General features: G+C 37.9%; 1 protein-coding gene across 2 annotated transcripts in view; it reads right to left on the bottom strand.

The window, feature by feature from the left end:
• plppr2a (phospholipid phosphatase related 2a) overlaps nt 1-25121 on the bottom strand; it is a 43675-nt gene extending 18554 nt beyond the window's left edge. The window contains exons 1-2 of one of the 2 annotated variants that reach the window (XM_067422575.1): nt 24810-25121; nt 17647-17766 (exon numbers count right to left, since the gene is read on the bottom strand). In XM_067422575.1, coding sequence (XP_067278676.1) covers nt 17647-17715 — 69 coding nt within the window. In that variant the 5' untranslated portion in view covers nt 17716-17766; nt 24810-25121. The remainder of the gene's footprint in view (nt 1-17646; nt 17767-24809) is intronic. The other variant, XM_067422558.1, reaches the window with a different exon arrangement.
• Nucleotides 25122-27180: the final 2059 nt, after the last annotated feature.

Here is a 27180-nt window from a genome sequence, read left to right as displayed (position 1 = left end):
ATATATATATATATATATATATATATATATATATATATATATATATATATATATATATATATATATATATATATATATATATATAGTATTCAAATACAGTGGCCTCAAAATGCATTTGGACACTAATTTCATACTTGTCAGGTCACATTTAAGACTAAAATCAAAAGAAAAAGCTTAAATATCATCTTTAATACAATAAACTTACTGCCAAATTATTATTACAATATGGCTAGGTGGTTTCTAAATTAAAATAAAAGAGACAATGCTTATGATTATTACATTTTAATATTATGGTGATGTCAACCATATCATCATTTTCATTTTATTATGCATTTCATTCTAACAGAACATGTTTTATAATAACTTTATAATTTTATCATTTTAATTTTAAAATAATAAAAAAAATTATATTAAATATTGTCAAATTATTTAATAAAATTAGTTTCAGTTTCATTTTCATTTAATTATAATAATCACTACCGTGTGTGTGTGTGTGTGTGTGTGTGTGTGTGTGTGTGTGTGTGTGTGTGTGTGTGTGTGTGTGTGTGTGTGTGTGTAATACAATTATGTATTTATTTAATATTTTCATATTATTTAAAAAAGAATGTGAAATATTACAACAGTATTTGTAATGCTTTGCATTTCTTTTTATTTTAATGTTATTATGATTCCATTAATATTTTGATATTATTTTATGATTATTTAATAAAATAATGTGAATTTTTTCAATAGCATTTATAAAAATTTAATATTAATTATATTTATTATTTTGTTTTTATTTAGCATTACACTCGTAATTGCATTACACTCGTATCCTGAGCATTTGAAAAGCGTGTGAAAAACTCACGGACTATTCACCCAGATCTCTCAACTCACGCACGCATACACACACACACACACACACACACATTGACCCATATGTCAGAAGTATCCTCGATGTCTCTCGCATATAAAAAGAGAAAAATAAAGACGAATACTGTTGAATACTGAATATAATTGTCGTGGTGAAAGACTAAAATATTCAGCACTTTTGATTCCTATGTAACAACATGAATATAAAAGTAGATAACTAACAAACAGAAATTTTCGTACAAGGCTTTTTAAAACACACTGTAAAAATAAAGAAGATACAGCAAAAGAGCTTAGATTTGGAGTTGTGCAATGTTGATGCTGTCCACTAGGGGACAGACCAAAGCTTGGAAGATGATCAGCGGTGCTTGATAAGATAAGAATCACTATTATTTAGGAAGGACTCAAGACATATTTACAGACTTCGTAAGGCTGAAGTCTTTTTGATCTGACCAATAGACAAACACCTAGAGCAGGCAGCAGCCCTTAAAACACTCTAAACACTGCAACAGTGCATTAAAAAAAAAGCAAAAAATCTATTTTGGGAGGTTGTTCAGACACATTTTTTTTTTTTTACTAAACTACTGCCTCAAAGAAGCCTTGATAATGATGACTGGAAACTTATCAATTCTGACACTGTTTAGTTTTTAAGTTGTTTTTAACCTCTTACACTCCTTGCCATTTTTTGGGATTTCCGCCTGGATTTGGCCTACCCAAATGGAAAAGCTTCCCATTCACACATACAGTGGTCTAGGTTCAAAATTTTGGTGTCATTTTACAGGAAAGTTACATACAACACTGCTAAAAGGGATAAACATGGAAGTATATGTTGTCTAAGCTGTTATAACACCCCCAATTTTTTTCATAAATTTAATTTTTGAAAGTGTGTAAGGAACCTGCATACAGTTTGGGCTATTTCCACTAAATTACAGAAAATAGTAGAAAAAAGAAGTTTGTCTGTCATGTTGTATGACAGATTTATTCAAATGGGTCTGAAGGGATATAAATGCAATATCCCAGTGTCATTAAATTAATTATACATGCTGGAAACAGCCCAAACTGTCTGCAGGCTCTTAGAGTACACAGGGCCTGAGTTACACACTTTCAAAAATTAATTTATATAAAAAAAATCTAAAAGCACCTATTTTTTAAAAAAAAATTGGGGGGGGGGGGGGGGGGGGGGGGTTATAACACCTTACACAACATATACTTACATGTTTATCACTTTTATCAGTGTTTTATGTAACTTTAAAGGGTTTCCTGTAAAATGACACCAACATTTTGAACCTATACCACTGTATGTGTGTGTGGGAGGCTTTTCAATTTGGGTAGGCCAAATCCAGGTAGAAATGGCACCAGAGTAATTTAGTGTAAATACATTACTTTGTGTAAAACAAATGCCAAAATAAAGCATATCTCCAGAAAGTAGAGACTCTAAGCTTTCAAATGGTACCACGTATGACATTATATCTCCTCCACAGACATTTAAAATGGAAAGTATAAATATGACGATGTCATTCCGGAACGTGCCCTACAATGAAAAATGTAATTGCCATGGTGAAATAATAAGAGTTCAATACATGGACATCACATACTGTGAGTCTTAAACATCATTGCCTTCTACTTCATATGTAAATCTCGTGAATCCAAAACTCCACAGAAAAAAAAAGTGCTTCTCAACATAAACCCAACAGTGATGCAAGCGTTGGGGATCATTTATATGCACGCCCCCAACATTTGCATCTGTCCAAACATGTGCTTTGTCAGGCGGAAATAGAGCGAATCTTCAGGTAAACAAGCTGCTCGCATGGACACACTTCATGTTCCAGGCTGTTCGGGAGACCTGAGGACTTGAATTCTATCCTTCCCACAGATACAAATATGTCAACAGTCATGGTACCGCACGAACGCGAGCTCTTTCTTGCACGCGAATGATCTGATAAAATAAGCCAATCAGAGCAGAGCTCAACATTAATATTCATGACCCTTCCAAATAAGGCAAAAACAGAGCATTACATCCTAGGGACAATTTATAGGGTTGTAAATGGACCTGTAAAACTGTATCTGGACAGTTATAGCTCACAGTTATTGTTATAACTGTATCAATAAGCCACCCAGAGAACAATTTAACATATTGTTTCAAATCATTGTAGGGCAGCTTTAAACTTTCTATTCATCAAAGAATCCTGAAAAAAGTATGACTGTTTCCACAAAAAGCAGCACAACTATTTTCAACATTGATAATAATCAGAAATGAGTGATTTCTGAAGGATCATGTGACACTGAAGCCTGGAGTAATGATGCTAAAAATTCAGCTTTGATAACAGGAGTAAATTACACTTTTAAATATTTTCATAAAGAAAACAGTTAATAACTTTTTTATTCTCTGCAGTACTTTAAAAAAATCGAAACGACCCAAACAGACAGACAGATGGATAGACAGATAGTGTACACTATTTCTTCTATCGCCATACTAATTTCAAGTGTATGTATACACATGTAGTATCTGAGCATTTATTCATTCATTAGTTGGAAATATTCAGCCCAAATTTTAAAAATATCCCATTGGAACATGCTGCTTGTATTTGGCATGGGTTAGTGAAACGGTCATTAAACCCACTGTGCCAGAATCACTCTGTGGGTCTGTGTTCACTCAGAGAGTCTAATTAGAGAGCGGGGGAGCAGGAGTATTCTGGATGTTTTTCCACAGAAACAAAAAGTCAGCATTACTCTGCTATCATCAGTCAGTTCTGGATAGTTTAGCCTGAGACAAAAGTTCAGATTCTGAACAAGCCCGGAGACATGACCGTACCAGACCGAAATAAAGAGCCCATGTGCTGTGGAAGACACAGTGTCACAGATGCATATGAATTTTTGCTCTGTAATAAATGTACTTCTATATACCCCTACTGTGGCACATACAGCAAACAAGTTGAGACAGATCAATAGAGGCCCTTGCCGTATTAACCACATCTTCACAATAAACAAAGCTGACAGCAGACGCCACGCTTTTGAAGAAGCGCAGAGGAGGACACGCTTGATTATGTTTGGAGGAGAGCGGAGAAAGGGACTTCCAAAGGACAAGATTCATCGCTGTCATAAATTAATCATGACAGATGTGCTGTATTCTCGGGAAGAACGTGCTGAACCGAGATCTGTTTCAAAGCCTGTTTGAGAAGGTACGACTCCTCAGAGCATTCTGACCTCTTTCTGACTCAGGATTCAAGAGCTGTGTGCAGCTGGCATGTGAAATATTAGATCTGGAGGACATAAAGCCGCTGGGAATTTATTTCCCATATCTAATGTTTAGGGTTAACTATATCTACATTGTTTGTCAAAAATGAATAAGAAAACAAGGAAAGAACCACTGAAAAATATATATAACACAATTTTTTCTCAGTCACTTTGGTGCATTTCTCATGATCACAACCGAAATTCTCAAATTGCAGTTACAGTATGTACTGTTGTCTGTTTATCAATTGCTTATGTTGATCAAAATATACTAGCCTCATTGGTTCCCAGTTGAAAAGTCTTACCCCTCAAAACATTTGGGCATTAGTTTCTTGCAAGTCATTAAACTGTCAGCATGTTTACTGAAAGGGGGATTCTGAAATCCACTGCCGATTTAATATACCTGTATATTATATATATATAAAATTATAAAGCTCAAAGTTCAATGCCAAGCGAGATATTTTATTTAACAGAAGTTCCCTTTCAAAGCCTACAGCGAACGGCCGGTTTGGACTACACCCCTGCACTTCCTGGCATGAATGACGTCACTAGAACCGTTTTTTGACTAACCTTCCGCCCACAAGTACACGCCAAATAGGGGGCGTGGTCTTGTTGCTCTCCCACGTGGAGAAGAGCGCGCATTCAGCGCTTGCATCTCCCTGTTATGGTAAGAGGCGGGACCTATCCGGACAAAGTGCGCTAAGCTGCCGTCCAATCACAACACGGGAAGCGCTGGCCCAATCAGAACTCGTTACACATTTCTGAAGGAGGGACTTCATAGAACAAGGAAATCATCAGGCCGTTTTTAGGACAGAGGAAACAGCGCTGTACAGATAAGTAAATTGTGTGAAAAATACTGTGTTTTTACACGCAAAACATGAACTCATGTTATATTGCACACTGTAAACATAATCAAAGCTTTAAAAACACATGTAGAACGGGACCTTCAATATTTATCTTCCTATATTATTATAATGATTCCTTCCAGTTATGATTTTGGTCTGAGGGTCTGGCCTAGAGATCTGTGGTGCGTCACTAAAACACTTGATAGCAACATGTGTCGTGTGTTTGGATTTTTGAGGTATCACACACCCCTAACATGTCAGGAGTGCAGTAACAGTGTTTGCTCATTTAGTCCAGCATCCAGATATGAAATATGGATTTGTCTTTAATTTAATTTATTATATTATTAATTTTATATTTCCTTTTACTACAGAGTCAAGATTAATATTGCCTGTAAAACTGTCTGTACCTCTCACTGAGAGAAAGCACATGCTATCAGTATGTTTTGGTTAGAACTGGAGCCTAATCAGCTCCAACCTTGGAAAGACTGTGTATATGTGTATGCGCGCAATAGTCTGTGTTAAAGATCAGTGTTGAGAATGGTGTACAATGGGCATCCTAAGAAATTGATGGACTTGTTGTTCTTCAAGCTGGCGCCTGGTCCAGACCTCGAAGGTCACTACGGGCCTAATTCTGGGGTAAAAGCATCAACAAGTGACTTGCTATGGAGACATGCATCAGATTAACTGACATGTGTAAATTTACCATGACTGTGCAATGTCTCTGAGCCAATCAGAACCATCCACATTGCAGTAATGACGTGGATAGACCTTGAAAAAGGGCAACGAGGCGGTGAGAGGGGGAGCACGGCCTGCGAACTCCTTGTGAGACTTGAAGCTGGCTTCTGCTGTTAAAACTGCAAACTAAAATTAATTTTTCTTTTAATTAATTACACTCTTAATCAATGGTCTTCATTTTTCACTACTGGTCTTGGGTCATAAGCTGTTAATCCCTAACACTATACATTTCTATTTTTGTAAAAGCGTCCTGAATTGATGAATTGCAGAGGTGAATTTTGAATTTCATTAATGAACTGGGTTGTAAAGCATTAGATCAACCAATGATCAGGGAGTTCATTAAAATAGTTCAGAGGTGCATCTCATGAAGCTTCATTGGGCAAGCACATAAAGACAGAACAAAAAGTGTTACAAATTCTGACAATGGAAGAAGAAAGGAGTGCAGATGCATGGTGAAAGGGTATGGAGGCAAAACAGTGGAAGAGGTATAGAAGAGGCCAGGATTGCAGCCATGTTTCTGATGAAATCAGCCACTATTGTTCTCAATAATGTTCACAATCATGACCTTACAATGTCTGAGGCTGGTCAAAAGGTACAGCCGATTCATTCAAAGGTTTGTAGATTAGACTGTATGTAATCAGACAACGTTCACTGCAATACATCGTCTGCAATGACATTATACAGTCGTTTGTTGACAGACCAACAGTAAAAGTGTGACAGTGAATCCTGTCCAGTCTCTTGCAATTACAGTTTTTCTCCATTTGACTCATTTCTTGAAAAAGAAAAATTATATTCTCAATACAACATGGACAAACTTCCAAACCACTTTTGGAAGCAATTGAAGCAATTCACTTTTGGAAGCAATTGTTCACAACAGAATTGAATTTGTATTCTGTTAGCTAGACAAAAAACAACACACCATTGCCAATTAACCATTGTCAATGAAGGACTGGGCTAAGACTGAAAGGTGGATATTAGGGATACTTCAATGGTCCTCTACCATAGTAACAAAACATCTAAACATTTCGACTTGCAATGCTTACACAAATGCCACAGGGAGAAAGCAGTTTGGGTGCACTGACTGTTTAAATGAGAAGGAAATTTAGTTTTGACAGAGGCATGAGCTTTTGCATGTGAACAATGGCGAACCATCCACGTTATTTGGGCAAAAGCACTAAGAGTGTTGAGAACGTCCGGTCTGTTTCAAGAAATGAGCCAAAGCAATTGAGAAGGATCTTTGCCATTTTCGTGGCACTGACTCGAGTTTTGAAGCATGAGTGAACAGTTTTGGGAGCGATATTAGCTTTTGCAAGTGAGCTTTAGTGTTGTACTGAACTGTAAGACTGTTTTGCCAAATTATATGCCATACAGATAAAGTGCAGTCTTGTGCATTTTCAATCACTGTCATCAAAATCGTATAGCCATAGTTTACTTCTGAAAATACTAACAGGGAACAGTTTTATTGACAACATTGTTTGTTAAAAATGACACAAGGTCACTTTTCATTCTAATAGCACTGATATGTTCTTTGACTTACTTTGGAGAGATGAACTAAGCATTTTGAGCTAGTAACAGGCTTTTGCAGGAAATCCATTGCGTGGCTATTTGAATTAATTGTTTTGGGAAATGAAGACAGACAGACAGACAGACAGATAGAACAACAGACAGATAGATAGATAGACAGACAGACAGACAGACAGACAGACAGACAGACAGACAGACAGACAGACAGACAGACAGACAGACAGACAGACAGACAGATAGATAGATAGATAGATAGATAGATAGATAGATAGATAGATAGATAGATAGATAGATAGATAGATAGATAGATAGATAGATAGATAGATAGATAGATAGATAGACAGACAGACAGACAGACAGACAGACAGACAGACAGATAGAATCTTATGGACAGACAGATGATAAATAGATAGAACGACAGACAGACAGACAGACAGACAGACAGACAGACAGACAGATAGATAGATAGATAGATAGATAGATAGATAGACAGACAGACAGACAGACAGACAGACAGACAGACAGACAGATAGATAGATAGATAGATAGATAGATAGATAGATAGATAGACAGACAGACAGACAGACAGACAGACAGACAGACAGATAGAATCTTATGGACAGACAGATGATAAATAGATAGAACGACAGACAGACAGACAGACAGACAGACAGACAGACAGACAGACAGACAGACAGACAGACAGACAGATAGATAGATAGATAGATAGATAGATAGACAGACAGACAGACAGACAGACAGACAGACAGACAGACAGACAGACAGACAGACAGACAGATAGATAGATAGATAGATAGATAGATAGATAGATAGATAGATAGATAGATAGATAGATAGATAGATAGATAGATAGATAGATAGACAGACAGACAGACAGACAGACAGACAGACAGACAGACAGACAGACAGATAGAATCTTATGGACAGACAGATGATAAATAGATAGATAGAACGACAGACAGACAGATAGAACGACAGACAGATGGATAGACAGATAGAATGACAGACAGATGGATAGACAGATAGAACGACAGATGGATGGATAGACAGACAGATGGATATACAGATAGAACGACAGACAGATGGATAAACAGAATGACAGACAGACAGACAGACAGACAGACAGACAGACAGACAGATAGATAGATAGATAGATAGATAGATAGATAGATAGATAGATAGATAGATAGATAGATAGACAGACAGACAGACAGACAGACAGACAGACAGACAGACACAGACAGATAGAATCTTATGGACAGACAGATGATAAATAGATAGATAGAACGACAGACAGACAGATAGAACGACAGACAGATGGATAGACAGATAGAATGACAGACAGATGGATAGACAGATAGAACGACAGATGGATGGATAGACAGACAGATGGATATACAGATAGAACGACAGACAGATGGATAAACAGAATGACAGACAGACAGATAGAACAATAGACAGACAGATGGATAGACAGAATGACAGACAGACAGATAGAAAGATAGACAGACAGATGGATAGACAGATAGAACGACAGACAGATGGATAGACAGATAGAACGACGGACAGATGGATAAACAGAATGACAGACAGACAGATAGAACAATAGACAGACAGATGGATAGACAGATAGAACGACAGACTAATAGAATGACAGACAGACAGACAAATAGACAAATACAGACAGAGAGAACGACAGAGAGAACGACAGATATGATTCATAATCTCAGTGCCATTCAACTGTCTCAGCTCTAATTGTGCTTGAAATCAGACTCCTCTTTCCGAGTATTTTTAGAGTTCTTCCTCTTCAACAGCGTCCTCAAGCTGACAGACACTGAAGACTGTCTGGCAGTTTGAGTGACATCTCTCTCGTCTTATTCAGAGCTCATTAAGGGCTTTTATTCTGGCTGACGAGCAGAACTAAACAGCACCAAAGGACAGCACGCACCATACACTCGTACTGTGTGAGGATAGATAGATGGATGGATGCATGTAACGATAATAGCTTTAACAATGACTCCATGAAATAATTTCTTACAGGTATTTGTATGCATCCTCTGCATTTAAAAAGGGCAATTTTCAGCTTTATAAATAATCATTTAAAATGCTATATTAATTCAGGTAATACTGTTGCAAGCACAGCTCAAGCTATTCACTCACTGCACAACGGGAATAATGTTTCAACATGTCTGTTGTTGCATCACAATTAACAGCTTATTAAGAGACTACAGCCGCAGATGCAAGATCAGTCTGTTATTAGTCTGTGTTTGTGCAAGTGTGCAGTGGAGTCTCAGCTGAAAACACACATTATCCTGCCATGGAGCGCAACATTCAAGCCATTTGCTCTTACTTCCTTCATGTCCTCCCTTTCTACAAGTCTTCGCAACCATTCTTCCATTCGTCAAGAGCAACACCGCTCCTCTGCCTGCACGCTGTTTGTCTTTTATCCTTCAACTGAGTCAAACTGCTCAGCTCCCACAACGCTCATCAGTGACCTGCCAGTTCAAGTGTCAAAAATCAATTTATATTCCTTTCATTTTCCTGTGCCTTTGTAGATCTCTACAAAAGGAGCCAGGGAGATTGTAGTCGAGCAGATCTGCTATTGCTCAGGGCTATTCACTTTCAAAGACCCACCCATGATGAGAAAGATAGAGATGTCTTTTTTTCTAGTAGCATTTTTGGCCACAATCTTATACACTTCCTTTAAAAATGAAGGCTATGCCATTGAAGAACCATTTTGGGGACCCCAAAGAACCTTTCAGTAAACAGCCCTTAAAGGGTTAGTTCCCCCAAAAATGAAATTTATGTCATTAACGACTCGCCCTAATGTCGTTTCACACCTGTAAGACCGTTCATCATCGGAACACAGTTTAAGATATTTTATATTTTAGTCCCAGAGCATATACAGTCAATGCACACTTTACTGTCCATTTCCAGAAAGGGAATAAAAACATCATCAGAGTAGTCCATATGGGACATCAGTGGGTTAATTAGGATCTCTTGAAGCATTGAAAATACATTCTGGTCCAAAAATATCAAAAACTATGATTTTATTCAGCATTGTCTTCTCTGCCGTGTTCCTCCAAAAAGATTCAAACGGTGTGAATCGATCAATGATTCGGGTCGCTAATGTCACGTGATTTCAGCAGTTCGGATCGCATCAAACCGCCAAACCGCTCAAATCACGTAACACTGGCGACCCGAAGCATTGATCGATTCACTGATTTATTAACCGTTTGAATCTTTTTACAGCAGCACGGAAGAGAGGACAATGCTGAATAAAATCATAGTTTTTGATATTTTTGGACCAGAATGTATTTTCGATGCTTCAAGAGATTCTAATGAACTAACTGATGTCCCATATGGACTACTCTGATTATGTTTTTATTCCCTTTCTGGACATGGACAGTACAGTGGGCATTGACTGATTACGCTCTGGGACTAAAATATAAAATACCTTAAACTGTGTCCTGATGTTGAACGGTCTTACAGGTGTGAAACGACATTAGGGTGAGTCATTAATGACATCAATTTCATTTTTGGGGGAACTAACCCTTTAAAGAAAAAAAATGTCTTAGTGTAAGAACCCTTTTTCCACAACAAAGCACCTTTTGTGAGATGAAAAGATTCTCTATACTATGAAAGGATGTTAAATAAAGAACCTTTATCTTTAAGAGTGTATTCAGTTTTTTATGTGATGTCACACACATATAGGTCCGCCCACCTAAAGGGCAAAACAAGGCTTTCCTCCACTGTCCGCCAGTTACTTTTTACCAGGTTTATGCTAAGTAAAAAGACAGCAATATTAAAATAACAAATTCACTACAGGCAATTTCTTTCTTGTGTTTAGCACAAAAGAAGATATTTTGGAGAATGTCTATAACCAGCTGACAGGACCCTGTTGACTTCCATAGTGTTGAAGAAAAAACAAATAAATAAATGAATAAATAAATAAATGGGGTCCCATCAACTGGTTATAGACATTCTTCAAAATATCTTCTTTTGTGCTAAACAGAAAAAAGAAATTCATACAAGTTTGGAATAACTTGAGGGTGAGTAAATTATAAAAAAAATTTTGGGTGAACTATCCCTTTAATATGATTGAAATACTGCAGCAGGTGATGTATATGGATCACAAGTGCCCAAAACTTGCATTGTGTTCAAATAAATGTAAGTTTATAAGTTTTTCCTTTTCTTGTGATCTAAATACTTGGGGCTTCAAGGAAAATTGACATGCCTGTGCTGCAGTTCGCTAGTCACATGGAAACTATAAATTAACATTTACTTTTTCAAATCATTCTTGTTCAACTTGTTGCTTTTCTATTTTTAACAGCATTTTATGATTTTGAGACACACTTTTAAAGCAAAGGTCTAAAGGTTTTATTTTACTGTTTTTGTGGACATTTTGTCACCCCAAGTGAGCCAAAGCAGACCCAGAGACAATGCAAAAGCACCTGTTGCAGTGTTGCGCCCTCTGCTGGATCTTATAAGAACTACAAAACAAATTAAAAAGACTTAAAATGACAGTGCTTGTGTGTTTTCATGTTCCCCATCCCTGGTTACTATTTGCTTCAGTTTAAAAAAGAGCAGTATGAACATTCTTCAAAATTTCCCATTATAACAACCTGAGAATTTGTAAGTGAATAACAGATGATCTTTCTCTTAAACACACACACACACACACACACACACACACACACACACACACACACACACACACACACACACACACACACACACACACACACACACACACACACACACACACACACACACACACACACACACACACACAGTAGTGAAAGGGCCAGACCTTAGATTTACCCTTCCATTAAGTTGTATAACTGGCTGTTATGATGTTTCTTTCACATTCCCAGCTTCCGTGCTTTTTGCATTCGCCTTGCTAAAGTGAGTCATGGCAGTAGTTGAATGCACTACATGAAAAAAGAAAAAAAATCAATGTGGCTCATCAAATAATCATATATGCATTCTGCAAGACCACAGATCCGTCGGTGTGTAGACAGATGTGCGGGCGAATTACTGAAAGAAAGCGGAAGGCAGCAGCAAAGAGAAGATTTACACATGTGGGGGAGAGAATCTAAAAAGCATAGCATAGAGACGGGATCAAGATCCAGCTGATTGGTATCCATAGTAACAACAGTGGAGGCAAGTGTCGTGATGTGCTTGTGATGCACACGCAACGTTCAGTGCACAAGCTCACACACAATAACACTCACAAAACCAATTCAGTCCATTATCCTTCCATCCTTCATGAAACAAAGAATGAAAGAAACTGGATCTGAATCATAGAAATCATTTAATGATTATTTTATTTATAAAATTCTCGTGTATATATATATATAGGCCTACACACCCTACAATTCAAAAGTTTAGGGTCAGGAAGGTTTTTTCTCGTTTTATTAATCACTTTTATTTAGCACAGACACATTAAATTGACCATGAATATAAAATAAACACTGTTCTTTTAAACCTCGTCTTCAACAAAAAAAAAAATCCTGAAACAAATATGTATTACAGTTTCCACAGAAATATGAAGCAGCACAACTAATTTCAACATTGATAATAATCAGAAATGTTTCTTGAGCATCAAATCATTATTAGAATGATTTCTGAAGGATCATGTGAGGATCATGAGGATCATGTGACACTGAAGACTGGAGCAATGATGCTGAAGATGTTGGTTGCCAGCAATTGTAAACTGTTTACTGGTCTTTTACAGTTTTAATCAATTGTTTACACACATATACTGGTACTTGAGACACAATGACCACAACATGTAACTTTTGCACCAACCCCCTGAACCAATTCTGCTAAACAAGCACAATTCTACTTTATACTCAAATTGCAGTTTTAAAATGTGCACACCGACTCATCACATGGGCAAACACCTGTCAAACAGAGCTTCATCATAAAAGGGCAACAAGTGAGCTCTTCTGTTTTGGAGCAATGTCAAGGGTCAAGTCATCTTCATTTATATATAGCCTAGGCCTAGCGCTTCTTACAATACAGATTATTTCAAAGCAGCTTTACAGTGATAATATGAAAATTAATAGACATAGTTTGTTTTGGCTTTACCAACAGCTCTAGTTTATCGAGCTATTAAAGTTATTGATCGAATCACTTTCCTTGTAAAAATCATTAACTCAAGACGCTTAAATTACACCTTTTTGACTGAAAACAGAACAGAAACAGAAATGTTTAATCCGCTCTTGACGTTCATTTACTTGTTTGAGACCCTATGTATTAACACATTGAAAAATAAAGCCAGAAATTAATATATTTCTATATTTATTGCCGTCTATTAGCGTCATATATTAATTAGTCAAATAAGGCTACCTTTTTTTAAATAGCTATATCTTATTAAATATAGGCATGCCATCTTTTAATTAAAATCTTAAATTTAGTCAATACAATTAGTTTGGCACTTGTTTCAGCCCAAGGGATCCTGTGCTGCAGAGGTGGCAATGCAGCATCTCAAGTTGCTTTAGATGTATTTACACAATTTAATGCTGAGAGAGTTCTGTAAATACATTCACACAGCAAATATATAGCCTCATGCAATGACATTAGTTTTGTTTCATACAAAATGCTTTGAATACAGAAATATGAAATAGAATTACAAGATGAAACGAATATTAAATATTGCCAGTAGGTGGCAGCGAGTCACTGTGTTAATGAATGAGTCATTTTATTCATTATCAGCAGTCAGCTGATCACTTCACTACAACATTCTCTCTGCTCTGTCCAGTGAGTTGCGCATTTTTGGCACACATATTTCAAGAGTTGATCAGCTAATGGTGTGCCAAATGTGACAGCAGATGCAATGTAAATTAATTAAATGTATTATGAGAAACAAATTCCACCGCACGCAAAAGCATAGGCAGAAGAAACAATAAATGTGTCGTGCCATATATTAAACTGATTGTTTGATGAGATAGCCTATAGACCCAGATGAAATGTCCGATACATTCTCTCCGTGCTGTCCAGTGCGTTGTGTCGCTCCAGCTAATTTTTTTATAGTTGGTAAGCTAAATAAAACAGCGGTGTGGCAAATACATAGCTAGGAGTAGTTGTGGGAGCAAATGCCACGTAAATTAATATTTATTACTATAAATTTATATTTCTCTGCACATGAATGTGAAAGCTCTGTAGGCTCTGCTCTGGAGGTTGTGTCAAGCCATTATTAGTCTGGCTGTTTGATGAGAATGAGTTTAAAGGGGGGGTGAAACACTCAGTTTCAGTCAATCTCATGTCAATCTTGAGTACCTATAGAGTAGTACTGCATCCTTCATATCTCCAAAAAGTCTTTAGTTTTATTATATTTATAAAAGAAATATGGGCTGTACCGAGTCTTTCCGGAAAAAAACGAGCGCCTGGAGGCGTATCGTGTGGGCGGAGCTAAAGAATGACGAGCACGCAAAGCGGTGACGTCCTCAAGCGTGGAGAAACCCATGGCTATCGAGCTCAGCTAATACAGATAATGATCCACAATCAAATCTGAGGCAGAAATAAATTGAACAGGAGAAACGGCAACAGCAGGACGTCCGTCTCTGTGGTATGTACTGTATTTAGTGGCCTGTCAACATTTGTGTGTGTTTACTCGCAGTTAATGAGGACATGATTCGGTTTATGGACTATTGTATGCGACTAAACCTTAGCAGTAGCAAGCAAAGCAGTTTTGCACGTCAGACTAGTGTAACGTTATACATAGAACAACAATGGAGTAACCGTTAGCGCATTTGAATGACGAAGCACGCGATCGTGTCGTTTACTGATGTTTACTCACGTGACGATAGCCAACAGCAGAGACATTTGAAGCAGTTTAACTCAACGGCTGCTTCCAAAGCAGGACCGAACCTTTAGCACTGGGACCGCTCCGTCAAAAACACACTTCTTTGGTATGATTTGGTGAAGTCCTGTGACAGCAGTGAACGGTGGAGATCCACTTGGAGACGCGACTGAAGCGATGTTGTGAAGCTTCCCGTCATTTCTGCGTTCAAATCGGTTCAAATGCAGCGCTGCCTTCCCGGAATGCTGTGCTGAAGCGTTGAAGTCGCTTGATGTCACCCATAGGAATAAAGTGGAGCGTGGCGCAGACTATAACGACATAAGTGTTCACGGAGAAGTGGATCTGCACCTGAGAGAGTGTTTATGGGCATGCATTTCCTCTCTCTCCCTCTAGTCACGCGCGCGCGCACCCTACTGGGAGAAGAGCCCGTACGGCCCATACAAGGACCTTCCGCTCTATTAACGTCAAGCTGAGCCATACTCGAAAAAAACTCTCCGAAACTTGTGAGAAACCGGAAGGAGTATTTTTAACACAGAAATACTCCATCAAACGTCCAACATTAGTTTTTGAAACTTTGTCTATGTTTAGGATGGGAATCAAAGTCTTTAACAGTGTAAAAAGCTCAGTATGCATGAAACAGCATTTCACCACCCCCTTTAAATGTAGTTGCAATAAACTCTGTTAATAATCTGTATACATGCATTGGATAGATAGCTAGTATTCTGTTGCCCAATGCGCGGAGCTAAGAACTGAAGGCGAGGCTTGATTTTTGGTTGACCAATCAGCGGAAAGGGGCGTTTTGTTCCGCCCATGTTGAGATCAAATATTCAAGCTGTTTATCCATTTTGGGTTTATTGTTTTTCCATTTGGCAGATTAGAACAAAGTGTGATTAAAACAAAAATAAAAATATTAAGAAAACGACTCGAGATTTGTTTATTTATTCTCATAGAGGGTTGAATATGTAATAAATGAATGCTTTCTTTGTTTTTCCGTTTAGAAGACAAAAAGGAAAAAAACAAATTATCTGAAGTTACACAGACCCTAGTATTGATATGTTTTGTGTGTGTCATTTGAAAACAAAATACCATTTTGAGAAGAAATAACATTGTTTTGAATGTAAAATTTCATTTAGCAGGAGAATTGAAGGGGTTTGCCCATTGTGTGTTTTTTGATTAGAGTTCTGAGAGTCTGAGGCAATGCTTTCAGAAAATGTGTGCAAACAATCGAGAAAAACTGAAAAGGGCTTAATCCGTGTCGGGGCAATACATTACAAGTACCTTGAGTTACGTAATCAGATTACGTAATCAGAAGTAAATTGTAAAGTAATGCATTACTTTTGTCTTTTTTGTCATGTATGACAGTTAGGGGAAGTTAGATTACAGTTTGTTAAGTTATAAATGGATATTTTTCTTACACAAATGTATGGCTTTGCTTCAGTATGGCTTTGTATGGCTTTGCATGCATATATATATATATATATATATATATATATATATATATATATATATATATATATATATATATATATATATATAAAACTATATATAGCTAAGTAATGCAATTAGTTTGTTTTTAAGGGAGTAACCCAATATTGTGATGCATTACTTTTCAAAGTAACTTTCCCCAACATTGGTCTTAAACATTTTTATCACAAATCACTGGTCAGGAAATTATCACAAATTGCACAAGTACTCTAGATAAAGTAACACAGAATAGCCTTCCCCAACTTGCCAACAGCTTTTTCAGGAAAAATAGTCAGTGTTGTTCCACTCAATGTTGATGCCATCAAACACTTCATGAATAGTTGCAATCTGTCTCCCAGTTCATTTAACTTTAATGTGAGATCAGACATTCCCATTAGGGCTCAAATCTGGACTCTGACCAGGCCAGAACAGGCGTCTGATGGACTTGTTCTAAAGCCACTACTTGGTTGTCTTTGCATTTTTGACAGGGCAGGTGTAGTCAAAAACAACACCCAATCATTCCTCATTAGATAACAACTTTTCACTTGTGGGAAGCAAGTCATTCTGTAATTATCTCCTGCACTCTAAAGCATTAAATGTCCTCCATGTCTAATATATATATATATATATATATATATATATATATATATATATATATATATATATATATATATATATATATATATATATATATATATATATATATATATATATATATATATATATAACTCATGTTTCACTATTTTTCAAACAACTTCATATTCTGCCAAACAAATTATGTTTATGTTTTATAATGTTTTTCTGAGACAGCAGTGGCTTTTTAAGTAGCTAATTTCCTGACCGATAATTTGTGGTTAAGACAATTAAAAGCTTAGTGAGTTTAGCCATTTTGGGCATAGCCTAATATTTTTGCTGACAGAACAGACCACTGAAACTGTCCAAATGTATTTTTCAAAATAAAGCGATATTAAGCAAATTGTTGATGTGTAGCCTTTCTTTATATGATTAACACCATGGTATTGATCTGAACTTCACTTCCTCCTTTCAGGTCATGACATAACATAACAACCTCACCTTCACTGCAAGCCCATTGAGTGTTAATAAAAGTGCCTGATAAAGTTCCTAGATATAGTCAATGTTCAGGATTATGTTTATTGGATAACTCACCTCCACAAATAGGAAACATGGTACAATGGAGCTACTGCTCTTCACAGCAGGCTTCTCTTCTGCTGCCATTGTAGATCCCTCTTCTTTCTGCAGTTCCTCCTCTCACACTCCCACTTTAGTCTTCACACATGAAAGAGAAAGAAAAAATAACTGGTCAGGTGCTAGAAAATTACAATAACTTATTTTTCATTGCACGTCTGAAGCACCTCTCTTGCATCAAAACACAATCATATATGTAAAATACATATTACATTTCATAGAGTTGATTTGTGACGAGCATAATGCAACTCACTACGCGATGGAGCCTATAGAATGAAGTTTGAATGCCCCTAAAATAATAAAATATCAGGGCAAAAATGCCCCTGTATGAGTTTTTGTCTTATATCACAGGATAGCAATAGCATGAGAAAACGAGCACAATATCAGTGTACGAGTACAAATGTGATACAGTGAACAGTTAAAAAAATCTAAGTTAATATTGTTATATTTTATACAATATTTTTCACAATATTGTCTGTTTTTGTTCAATTTTGCCATAAAAAAATATTACCTATAAAGCTAGAGAAGAACTGTTGTGCATTTCCGAGCAGTTTAGTTACTGAATGAATCCGTGTTTTGAGCGAATCAATCGGATGAACCAACGATTCAATGGCCCATTCATAAAGAGAGTCATTTACTTCATTCCTGAATAAATCAGCCATTTAAACAGATTATTGTAAATACGAGTTTCCTAGGTAAAAATTGCACATGAACACCCTCACATTTTGAAACTTGAACATTTCTGACTCATTTATATTTATACACCATATATCCATTTATGTTTTAAAAAAGGCCATTATATGAATTGTTAGTGACTGATCGCCCAGAGAAAAAAAGCCCCAAACATGCAATGGAAAATATTTATTATTTACACATTAAAATAGGCTATTTATTGTGTTTCATGATCATTTATTTATTGTCTTTCCTGTTCTTGTGTATTCTTTATAGAAAAGGATTTTATCATCACTGACAGTTACATGACCCAAAAAGGTTTTAAATATAAATGGTAAACGGAATTACTATAAGACTTGCTGTTTACAAACTAAAGGCGCTTATTGGCTTATTATCAATTAAGGTAGATGTCATTTTAAGAGACTACTCATTACTTTAAAGAGAGCTTATGACCTACAAGATTAACTTTTGTGTTAAGATAAAAACGTGCAACCATTTTCAACAGATTACAATCTAATTAGTAGTTACAAAGCCTACTTTACTTCAGGATTAACTTGCAAACAGCTGGTCTAAACCTACCAAGACCTCTCTAGGATTGGACTTTCATTCGACCGTGAACCACAGAGCAGCATTTTGTCAGTGGGTCTGTTCAACATCACACCGTAAACCTTTGAGTTCAGGACAGGGAAATGAATATCACATGAAGCCAGGCACTAAAGCCCAACGACAGAAAGCATCTAGTACATGCCTCCGCTTTTAGTGCGCCTTACGCTCACAGCGGTGGAGCGGTCAACATTTTACATCTGTCAGAGTGCGAGTCTTCAGATAATGTAAAAAAAAAAAAAAAAGGAGCACAGCATTTTTTGAAACCTTTCCTTGTTGCCGGGCAACACTGGAAGGTTTTCTAAAAAGTCGGCCCTTGTGTCGTTTTAATATCTTTGAGGAAAAAGAAAGCTAAAGTGCATGATCCATGAGAGAGACGCGCTCTAATGTAAGACTCCAGGAGTAAAATCATCCAAATATGACTGTAAACAAGACAAACTGGCCAACCTGGAAAAAGGTGAACAAAATGGGTCTCTCTCGCTTTTGTCAACAAGTGCTTTGATAAGTATGTAGATGCTTCAAGCTTAAACAAACTGATGAAGGTAAAGTGTCTGGAAGAGCATATGGTCTACTCATGTACGACTCAGACGGCAAGCCTACAGACCAGCCTAGCACCCATTACAGACCGTCTGTCGCGTTTTACACACAAAAAGCGCAAGATTGTAGTCAACATTGTAAGCTAGAATTCTCATTGTAAGCTAGAGTGCTCTTGAAGTTTTTATCAATTGGCCAGAGAACAAAGTCAAGCTTTAGAAGGTACCAATTTCACACAATGAGCAATTTTCTACTAGGTTAGCTAACTTTTTATGCTAAAATAACTATATAGACCCTGCGTGTTTATGTACTGTATGAATGCTTGAAGTAATTACACACGGAAAGTTTCAAGGGCATATATTATGTCACTTTTCACAAGATGTAATATAATGCCCCATTTACACTGCATGGTTCAAGTGACCCAATTCCGATTTTTCCTCTCATGTGGCACAGATGTGGCATGTGAACGTGTAAGCAGGAACAAAACGCATGAATTCCGATATCCTCAGATATCCTCGGATGTGTGCATTAGCGTCTGCCATGTAAGCGGTCAGATCGGATATTCCCCAGTAAATGCGAGTTGTACGTCATTGAAAAAAGGACGGAGGGCGAATGACGTCAACTCAGGTGGACACAAACTGCGATCCAGTGTTGCCAAGTCTGCGGTTTTCATGCGGAATTGGGCTACTTTAACACAGTTTTGAGTGCAATAGGGCGGGTTTTTTTGTGAAAACCTGGCAACCCTGTCAAGGGCTCTCCTCTTTTTCTCCGCCTTAAGAGAGAAATGTTTTGCTGACTTTAAAGATGCGTGGAACAGTGCAGACAGCAAAACATTGTGCAATCATTTTGTCTGCGTCCATTGCATATCGCGCTGTTTTACTTCCTTTCACCGGTTAAGATCGTCTTGGGCTGTTTTGCCAGTGTACAGTGTAAATGCAAATATTGGATACGGGTGGGTTTTGAAAAGCTGATTTAAGCGGGTTGTCAAAAAAATCGGATATGGTCACCAAATCGGAATTGTGCATCAAGACCTGCAGTGTAAATACAGCCAAAATGTCTGGTGTCCCCAAATTGTGTCCGAAGTTTCAGCTGAAATAACAAATATAACAGCTTTAAATTATAACTATCACAACTTACATTTGTACAGACAATGAAGTTAATGCACAGGTTAACTTGAACTAGTGAGAATCTGTAAGCTCACAACGTGGATATATTTGGCCTTAAAATGTGCTAATCATAATGCACTTAACAGATGGAATCTCTAAAAGTTTTTTTCCCTGAAAAATGTAAAATGCCTATTAGTAAAGAAGACTGAAGTACCATTATTTGGATAAGCTGACATTTTTTTGCAGAGCATTATCATTGTGGTCATGTGGCACTAATTGAACAGTTTTTGGTCAGAGTAAACTGCAAAATTGGCCAGACATCGTTGATAGTCAAAAGTCTGGCTCTGTATGACTAACTCATGTGAATCACAATCTACAGAGGCAAGCTGACAAACAAACACAAAGGCAATTACTAAAATAATAAATTATACAGAAAGAGCCACTTCAAAAAGGAGGTCTTTTCTAGAGATGGAGGGTTGCTGGATTACTGCAAAGTGAGATTAGGCAGCTACAGTATCCCCAGAAGACACTTGAGCTTCAATTAGTACAGTCAAGTGGAATAGGCTCCCAGAGCAGACCAACTTCAATACAACACAAAGCTTGGCCTTATTTTCCATTATGGTTCATGTATGAAAATATAGACAGATAGTCTGTATCAGCTTTCATATTACACTAGCGTCAAGAATGATCGTCATAAAAGGATGGTGAAAAGTAAAACAAAAACAGTCAAGGGCTTTAGCTTTGTATATAATCCTATAATAGAGCATTACTTGTCTTCACCAATACAAACTGACATTTACAACGGACAAAAAACAAGACAGACATGGTTTGGTAAGACAAGAATGCATACATGCCATTTTGCATATTATTGTCAGCTAATATTAGTAAAATTATACGCAATGACAGAGTGCCAAGAGAGGAGCTGTGGTATTGTATGAGAGAAGTATGTTAGAGTGGTGCAGGATATGTATGAGAGCAGTAGGACAGTGGTAATGTGTGCCATAGGTGAGACAGAGGACTTCACGGTGAAGGTGGGACTGCATCAAGGATCGACTCTGAGCCCCTTCTTGTTTGCGGTGGTGATGGACAGGCTGACAGATGAGGTCAGACAGGAATCTCCATGGACTATGATGTTTGTGGATGACATTGTGATCTGTAGTGAGAGCAGTGAGCAGGTGGAGGAATGTCTAGAGAGGTGGAGATTTACTCTGGAGAGAAGAGGAATGAAGGTTAGTTGCAGCAAGACAGAATACATGTGTGTGAATGAGAGAGAACCAAGTGGAACAGTGTGGTTACAGGGAGAAGAGTTAAAGAAGGTGCAGGATATTAAGTACTTAGGGTCAACAGTCCAGAGCAATGGGGAGTGTGGAAAAGAGGTGAAGAAGCGTGTGCAGGCAGTTTGAAATGGTTGGAGAAAAGTGTCAGGTCTGTTGTGTGATAAAAGAGTACAGCAAGAATGAAAGGAAAGGTGTACAGGACAGTAGTGAGACTAGTGATGTTGTATGGTTTGGAGACAGTTGCACTGAGGAAAAGACAGGCGGAAGAGCTAGAGGTAGCAGAGCTGAAGATGTTGAGGTTCTCTTTGGGAGTGACGAGGATGGATAGGATCAGGAATGAGTACATCAGAGGGACAGCACATGTGAGATGCTTTGGAGACAAAGTTAGAGAGGCCAGGTTGAGGTGGTTTGGACATGTTCAGAGGAGGGAGAGTGAATACATCGGTAAAAGGATGCTGAGGTTAGAGCTGCCAGACAGGAGGTCAAGAGGAAGACCAAAGAGGAGGTTTATGGATTTAGTGAAGGAGGACATGAAGGTAGTCGGTCTGAGAGAAGAGGATACAGAGGATAGGACTGGATGGAGGCAGATTATTCGCTGTGGCGACCCCTGAAGGGAAAAGCCGAAAGAAGAAGAAGATACGCAATGTTTGAGTCTAAAAATGTACACTACTGACCACAAAGTCTTAGCCTGACAGGCCAGACCCACATCAAGATGTTTGGTCTGGAAACTCACCATTGACAGCTCAATCCGAGGGGTGGGATAAACGGTTGTCTTTCAAACTCCCTCTGCACGGTGTGCACGCAATTGGATAGCGCTACAACCAACATGAGCAACGAAGGTGAGCTTGTTGAAAGATTAAACTTGTCGTATCTGGACGGCAAAACTCCGAACACATCTTCCCTTTTTAAGAATGACTTCAGTGCCGTTCTTTGTTCTTTTCTCAGAGAAAAGCTCAACTCCAAGTCTTCCAGAGTCACGGTCAAAGCTGATTCAAAAGACCGCCGTTCGCCAGTTCCTGTGTTTACCAGAAGCATGCAAGCGCAACTCTGCCGTCATTATGTTAAGCCCCGCCCACCAACTCTATACACGATGTGATTGGCCCGACCAGAGTTTGGCATTTACAGCTTAGAAGTGTATTGATAGTTGCTAGATGACACTCGCGGAAGATTAGATTTGCTGCCGCTAGGGTGCGTCTAGATTTCTAGGCTAATAAAGTCTCACATTTTCCAGTAATTCCACTATTCCTACTGTCTTACAAGATGCATATGTAACATTCATATTGTGTTTACTTGCAGATACCTTAAAGTTGCATGAAATATGAATTTTTTCAGTATCTATTATACAGTAAATGATTTATCCATGCATGCTCATCTTTTTTTTAATGCATGTGCCCTCATATTTAATCAAAATGACTTCTCCCTTTTGCAAACTCAGCTCTTTTTTTTTCTCTGATAATATGTTTATTGGCGCAAATGGGGCAACCTGTCACTCACATGAGATCCACCAATAGCAAACCACAGCCATCCAATAAATTCCACATGGACAAAACTCTGCCCATTTTGTGGTTCGAGAAGTTGTTTCACTCGAATATACATCCTAATGGCGAAGAAAATACTTGACCAACTTTAATCATGGTATAGCACCAAAAGTGAATCAAAGGTTTTGCACAACAAGGTACACTTGACTACTATCTGGGGCTAAAGGGTGTTGTTTTGGGTGAAAGCTAGGTGTTTGCTTATCAGTCCAAGTCAAAAGAACCCCTCAAAAGAGTCTCTATCATATTTAAGAGGCCAACAACATAAATTCCACCATGGAAAAAAAAAAATCCTATTGCTTACAAAAGTATAATAGCTCTCCTATCCACATCAGTTGTATGTCTATGCTGCCTTTTCATACTATCAGAATTCTCCATTACTTAAACCCACTCAAGTCATATTTACCACTGAGAAATTTAGAATTTTGATACTCATGTTTCCGAGATGGGCAGGCCACAAGCTTTAAACATGGCGGAGAGGAGAACAATTGCTGCTGTGACATTTTTTCCCACAACAACTACATTGTCTTTGATTGTTAAATAGTGCATATTTAAATAAATTAATAATCAATTGAAGCGAACTGTTTGTATTATACACAGCTAAAATAACCTGTATTTGACCGAAATTTCAGGATCTTCACCAAACTGTCTAAATAGCTTGGTGAATGTTTATATGGTTGTCACTGAATGGGACGCAACATATCATTTTGGCTAACCCTTATTGTATAAAGTTTTTTTTTTTTTTAAATCTTCTTTTGTGTTACACACAAGAAAAGTTTTTGGGAAGACATGAAGGTGACAAAATAATGACAGTCATTTTTTGGGTGAACTATCCCATCAAAAAACCATCATAAACCAAAACATGCTGCACGACTCACTCACTATGTCTCTTGTCTCGCCCTCTTCTCTTCCTTCCAGTAGAATATCCAATCCAACCATAATAAAACACATGCTCAGGAGCGTAATCCTCATGCTGGCGCGAGCTGTTGTAAGCACCTGGATTACACTGTACTTTACGTGTCTATTGCTCTACAGTCATTTGTTGATTTGAACGTGTCTCTGGGTTTCGAGCACCCCCAAAACACATGCACGTTTCAAATCACCACATGCATTACCCGGCAGCAGCATCGCAATTTAAAGCTATTAAAGGTGGGGGATGTATGCGAAGGCAATAAGAGCGTAAAACCCTAAAGGGATTTTGCCAAACAGGGTAATTAGAGCTAGTGTTTGGGGAATACCACACCCCCATCCTCCTTTTCCATGTCCTTCTGATTTCCAGCGATATGGGGCAGGGTGGTTCACTCCAAAGCGGCCAAACTCACCGTGAAATTACAGAACCCCTCTCGTAACGGTGACCAGAAGCGTCGGCATGCACAATTAGATGGAGAGCCACTTACTTCACACCCTGCAGCCGTCACGATGGATTCCTATGCGATCGCCATAACGCGCGTTTGCCATGGAGCTCCTGGTCACCGATCCAGCTTTCCTCCCCTTGTCCTTCCTTCTTTCCTCCCACCCACACAGGATTTTTTTTTTCTCGTGGAGTGTTTCCTCACATTAGAGCATGCAGATGCGCTCACGGTCTGTGTGCAAACCGCACTCGCATGCACAGGCGGATCCTCCTTAATGAGGCGTGAGAGATTAAACCGTCCCCTCAACCGCAGCTCTCCAGTGCGGCTGCAGAGAATGCGCGTGTGCGTAACGGGGAATCGAGGAGGGAGTCTGATTTGTATTCAAGCTCGCGCCTCTCTCTCTCTCTCTCTCTCTCTCTCTCTCTCTCTCTCTCTCTCTCTAGGTAACAATCGAAGTCGTAGTGAATGTAGGTTAATGTTAATGTAGGTCAATTTTTATCAAGCATGCCTGTCTTACAATATCTATATCAAAGAGTTACATTATTACACTCATTAGTGTTGTTTGCTATTGCATGCATTAGTGTTACTGTCAAGGATAGTAATGCATACAATATAATGAATGTACCCATATAAGACATATGGCTGGCAATAATTGCATATTTTTTATAAATCCAAGTCAATTTTACAGATATAGCAGGTGTTTAGGATCAAGTCTGATCACATTGAGCCGGAACTCCAGTTTTTCCAAGCAACTGTTCATTAGAAATGATTGACTTTCTGTCTGTTGTTTATCATAAGTTTTAAGGTACCCTATATCATTACCTCAAATGTAAAAGTCCATACTCACCCTGTTGTTCTAAACATTACTTTTTTTCTTCTTCTAAGAAACACAAAACATGATATTTTTAAATGTGTTAAATATTTTTGTGTACACAATGGAAGTCCATTTGTTTTGTCTTCAAAATGTCTTTTGTTAGCACATTAAATGCATCTGGAATATGAAGCAGTGTCATTTTTGTCTGAATGTTTATTTCAGGGCTCAAACTGGTGGACAACAATAGAACCAATATATCATTAAGACTTAAGGATGGACAATAGCCCAATATGAAAATAGCAATAACCAATAGCAACCATCCAGAATGGGTTTTGCCTGGGCAAGCACCATTCATAGGCCTATATTTTTCAGAAATTGGAAATATTTATTTGGAGATTAAAGTGCCAAACCTTTGAATTAAAAAGCTTCTGGATATTCCTTTAATATTATTTGCAAATAGCAAAGACATCACTGACTGGAGCAAATACAAATTAAATCTGAAACTAAAGCAGCTTGCATGTCTCAAGGGCAATTGCTGTGCATTATAGCAGTCCATTGGGTGCAAATGTGACTTCACCTTTTGCTTTTAGACTGTGTGTGTGTGTGTGTGTGTGTGTGTGTGTGTGTGTGTGTGTGTGTGTGTGTGTGTGTTATTGGACAGCTCTGCTTAACATCTTGTCAGGCAGCAATCTCAATCCCTTGAGTCCTGCATTCAGTCAGGCAGCGCTGCTCACACTTGATCACTCCAGTATGGGGGTTTTCGGAGGAAGAAAAAAAATCGATAGACCTAAAATGCTTCATATTGTTAGCTGTATAAGCAAACGACTGCATTATATTTCCCAAGACCTGACGGAAGAATAAAAAACAAAAAAGGGCAAACTCATGAATATTAAAAAGCATTGATGTATTATGCACAGCACATAAATGTTACTACAAATTGAACTTGAAGAAGCTCTCTGTTATTTGGTGTTTCTCTTGGCGCAAGATAGGGAATCACTCATGCAACTTACGTTCAGCACAGATTTTATGGGCACATTTTCACTGTTACCTGATTTGCATAATTCCTTCAGTGAATTAGGTGCTAAAGCGACGCAAACATCTTACGCAAATAAAGGACACCATCAGCGGGTGCAAACTCATTCTCCCCCGCAGTGTTATGCACAACGGGTAAATGAACATCATGTTTCATTAGAGCCTGTTTCAGAAGATCTTGTAGAACCTCGTTCCCTAGAAAACACGGCTTTCTTTTCTGTCGCCACGTGGGAAATGATGCGTGTTATTCAGTGCACCAGATGGAGAACTGATGCAGACTACACTGATGCGACCGGCAAATAAACGGCCTTCGCTCATTAAAATTCATAGCATAGCAAACAGTCAGAACGGACAGGTTGTATTTCTGCAGTTTTTTTCCTTTAACACACACGCACACACACACACCCATATAAAGTGTCTCCCTATGGAAGTAACACATTTCTAGAGAGCAGTGTTTTTTATATCTTAACAGCGTATTGCAACTTAAAAGGGACGATTTTTCTCATTTATAGATTTAGGCCTATAGGCATTTAACAGCCTGTACTCTAATTCATATTTTGATTATATTCT

This window comes from Pseudorasbora parva, chromosome 2 (genome assembly GCF_024679245.1).
Source record: "Pseudorasbora parva isolate DD20220531a chromosome 2, ASM2467924v1, whole genome shotgun sequence".
In the NCBI taxonomy this organism is placed as follows: domain Eukaryota; kingdom Metazoa; phylum Chordata; class Actinopteri; order Cypriniformes; family Gobionidae; genus Pseudorasbora; species Pseudorasbora parva.
This window is presented reverse-complemented; position numbering and strand designations above follow the sequence as displayed.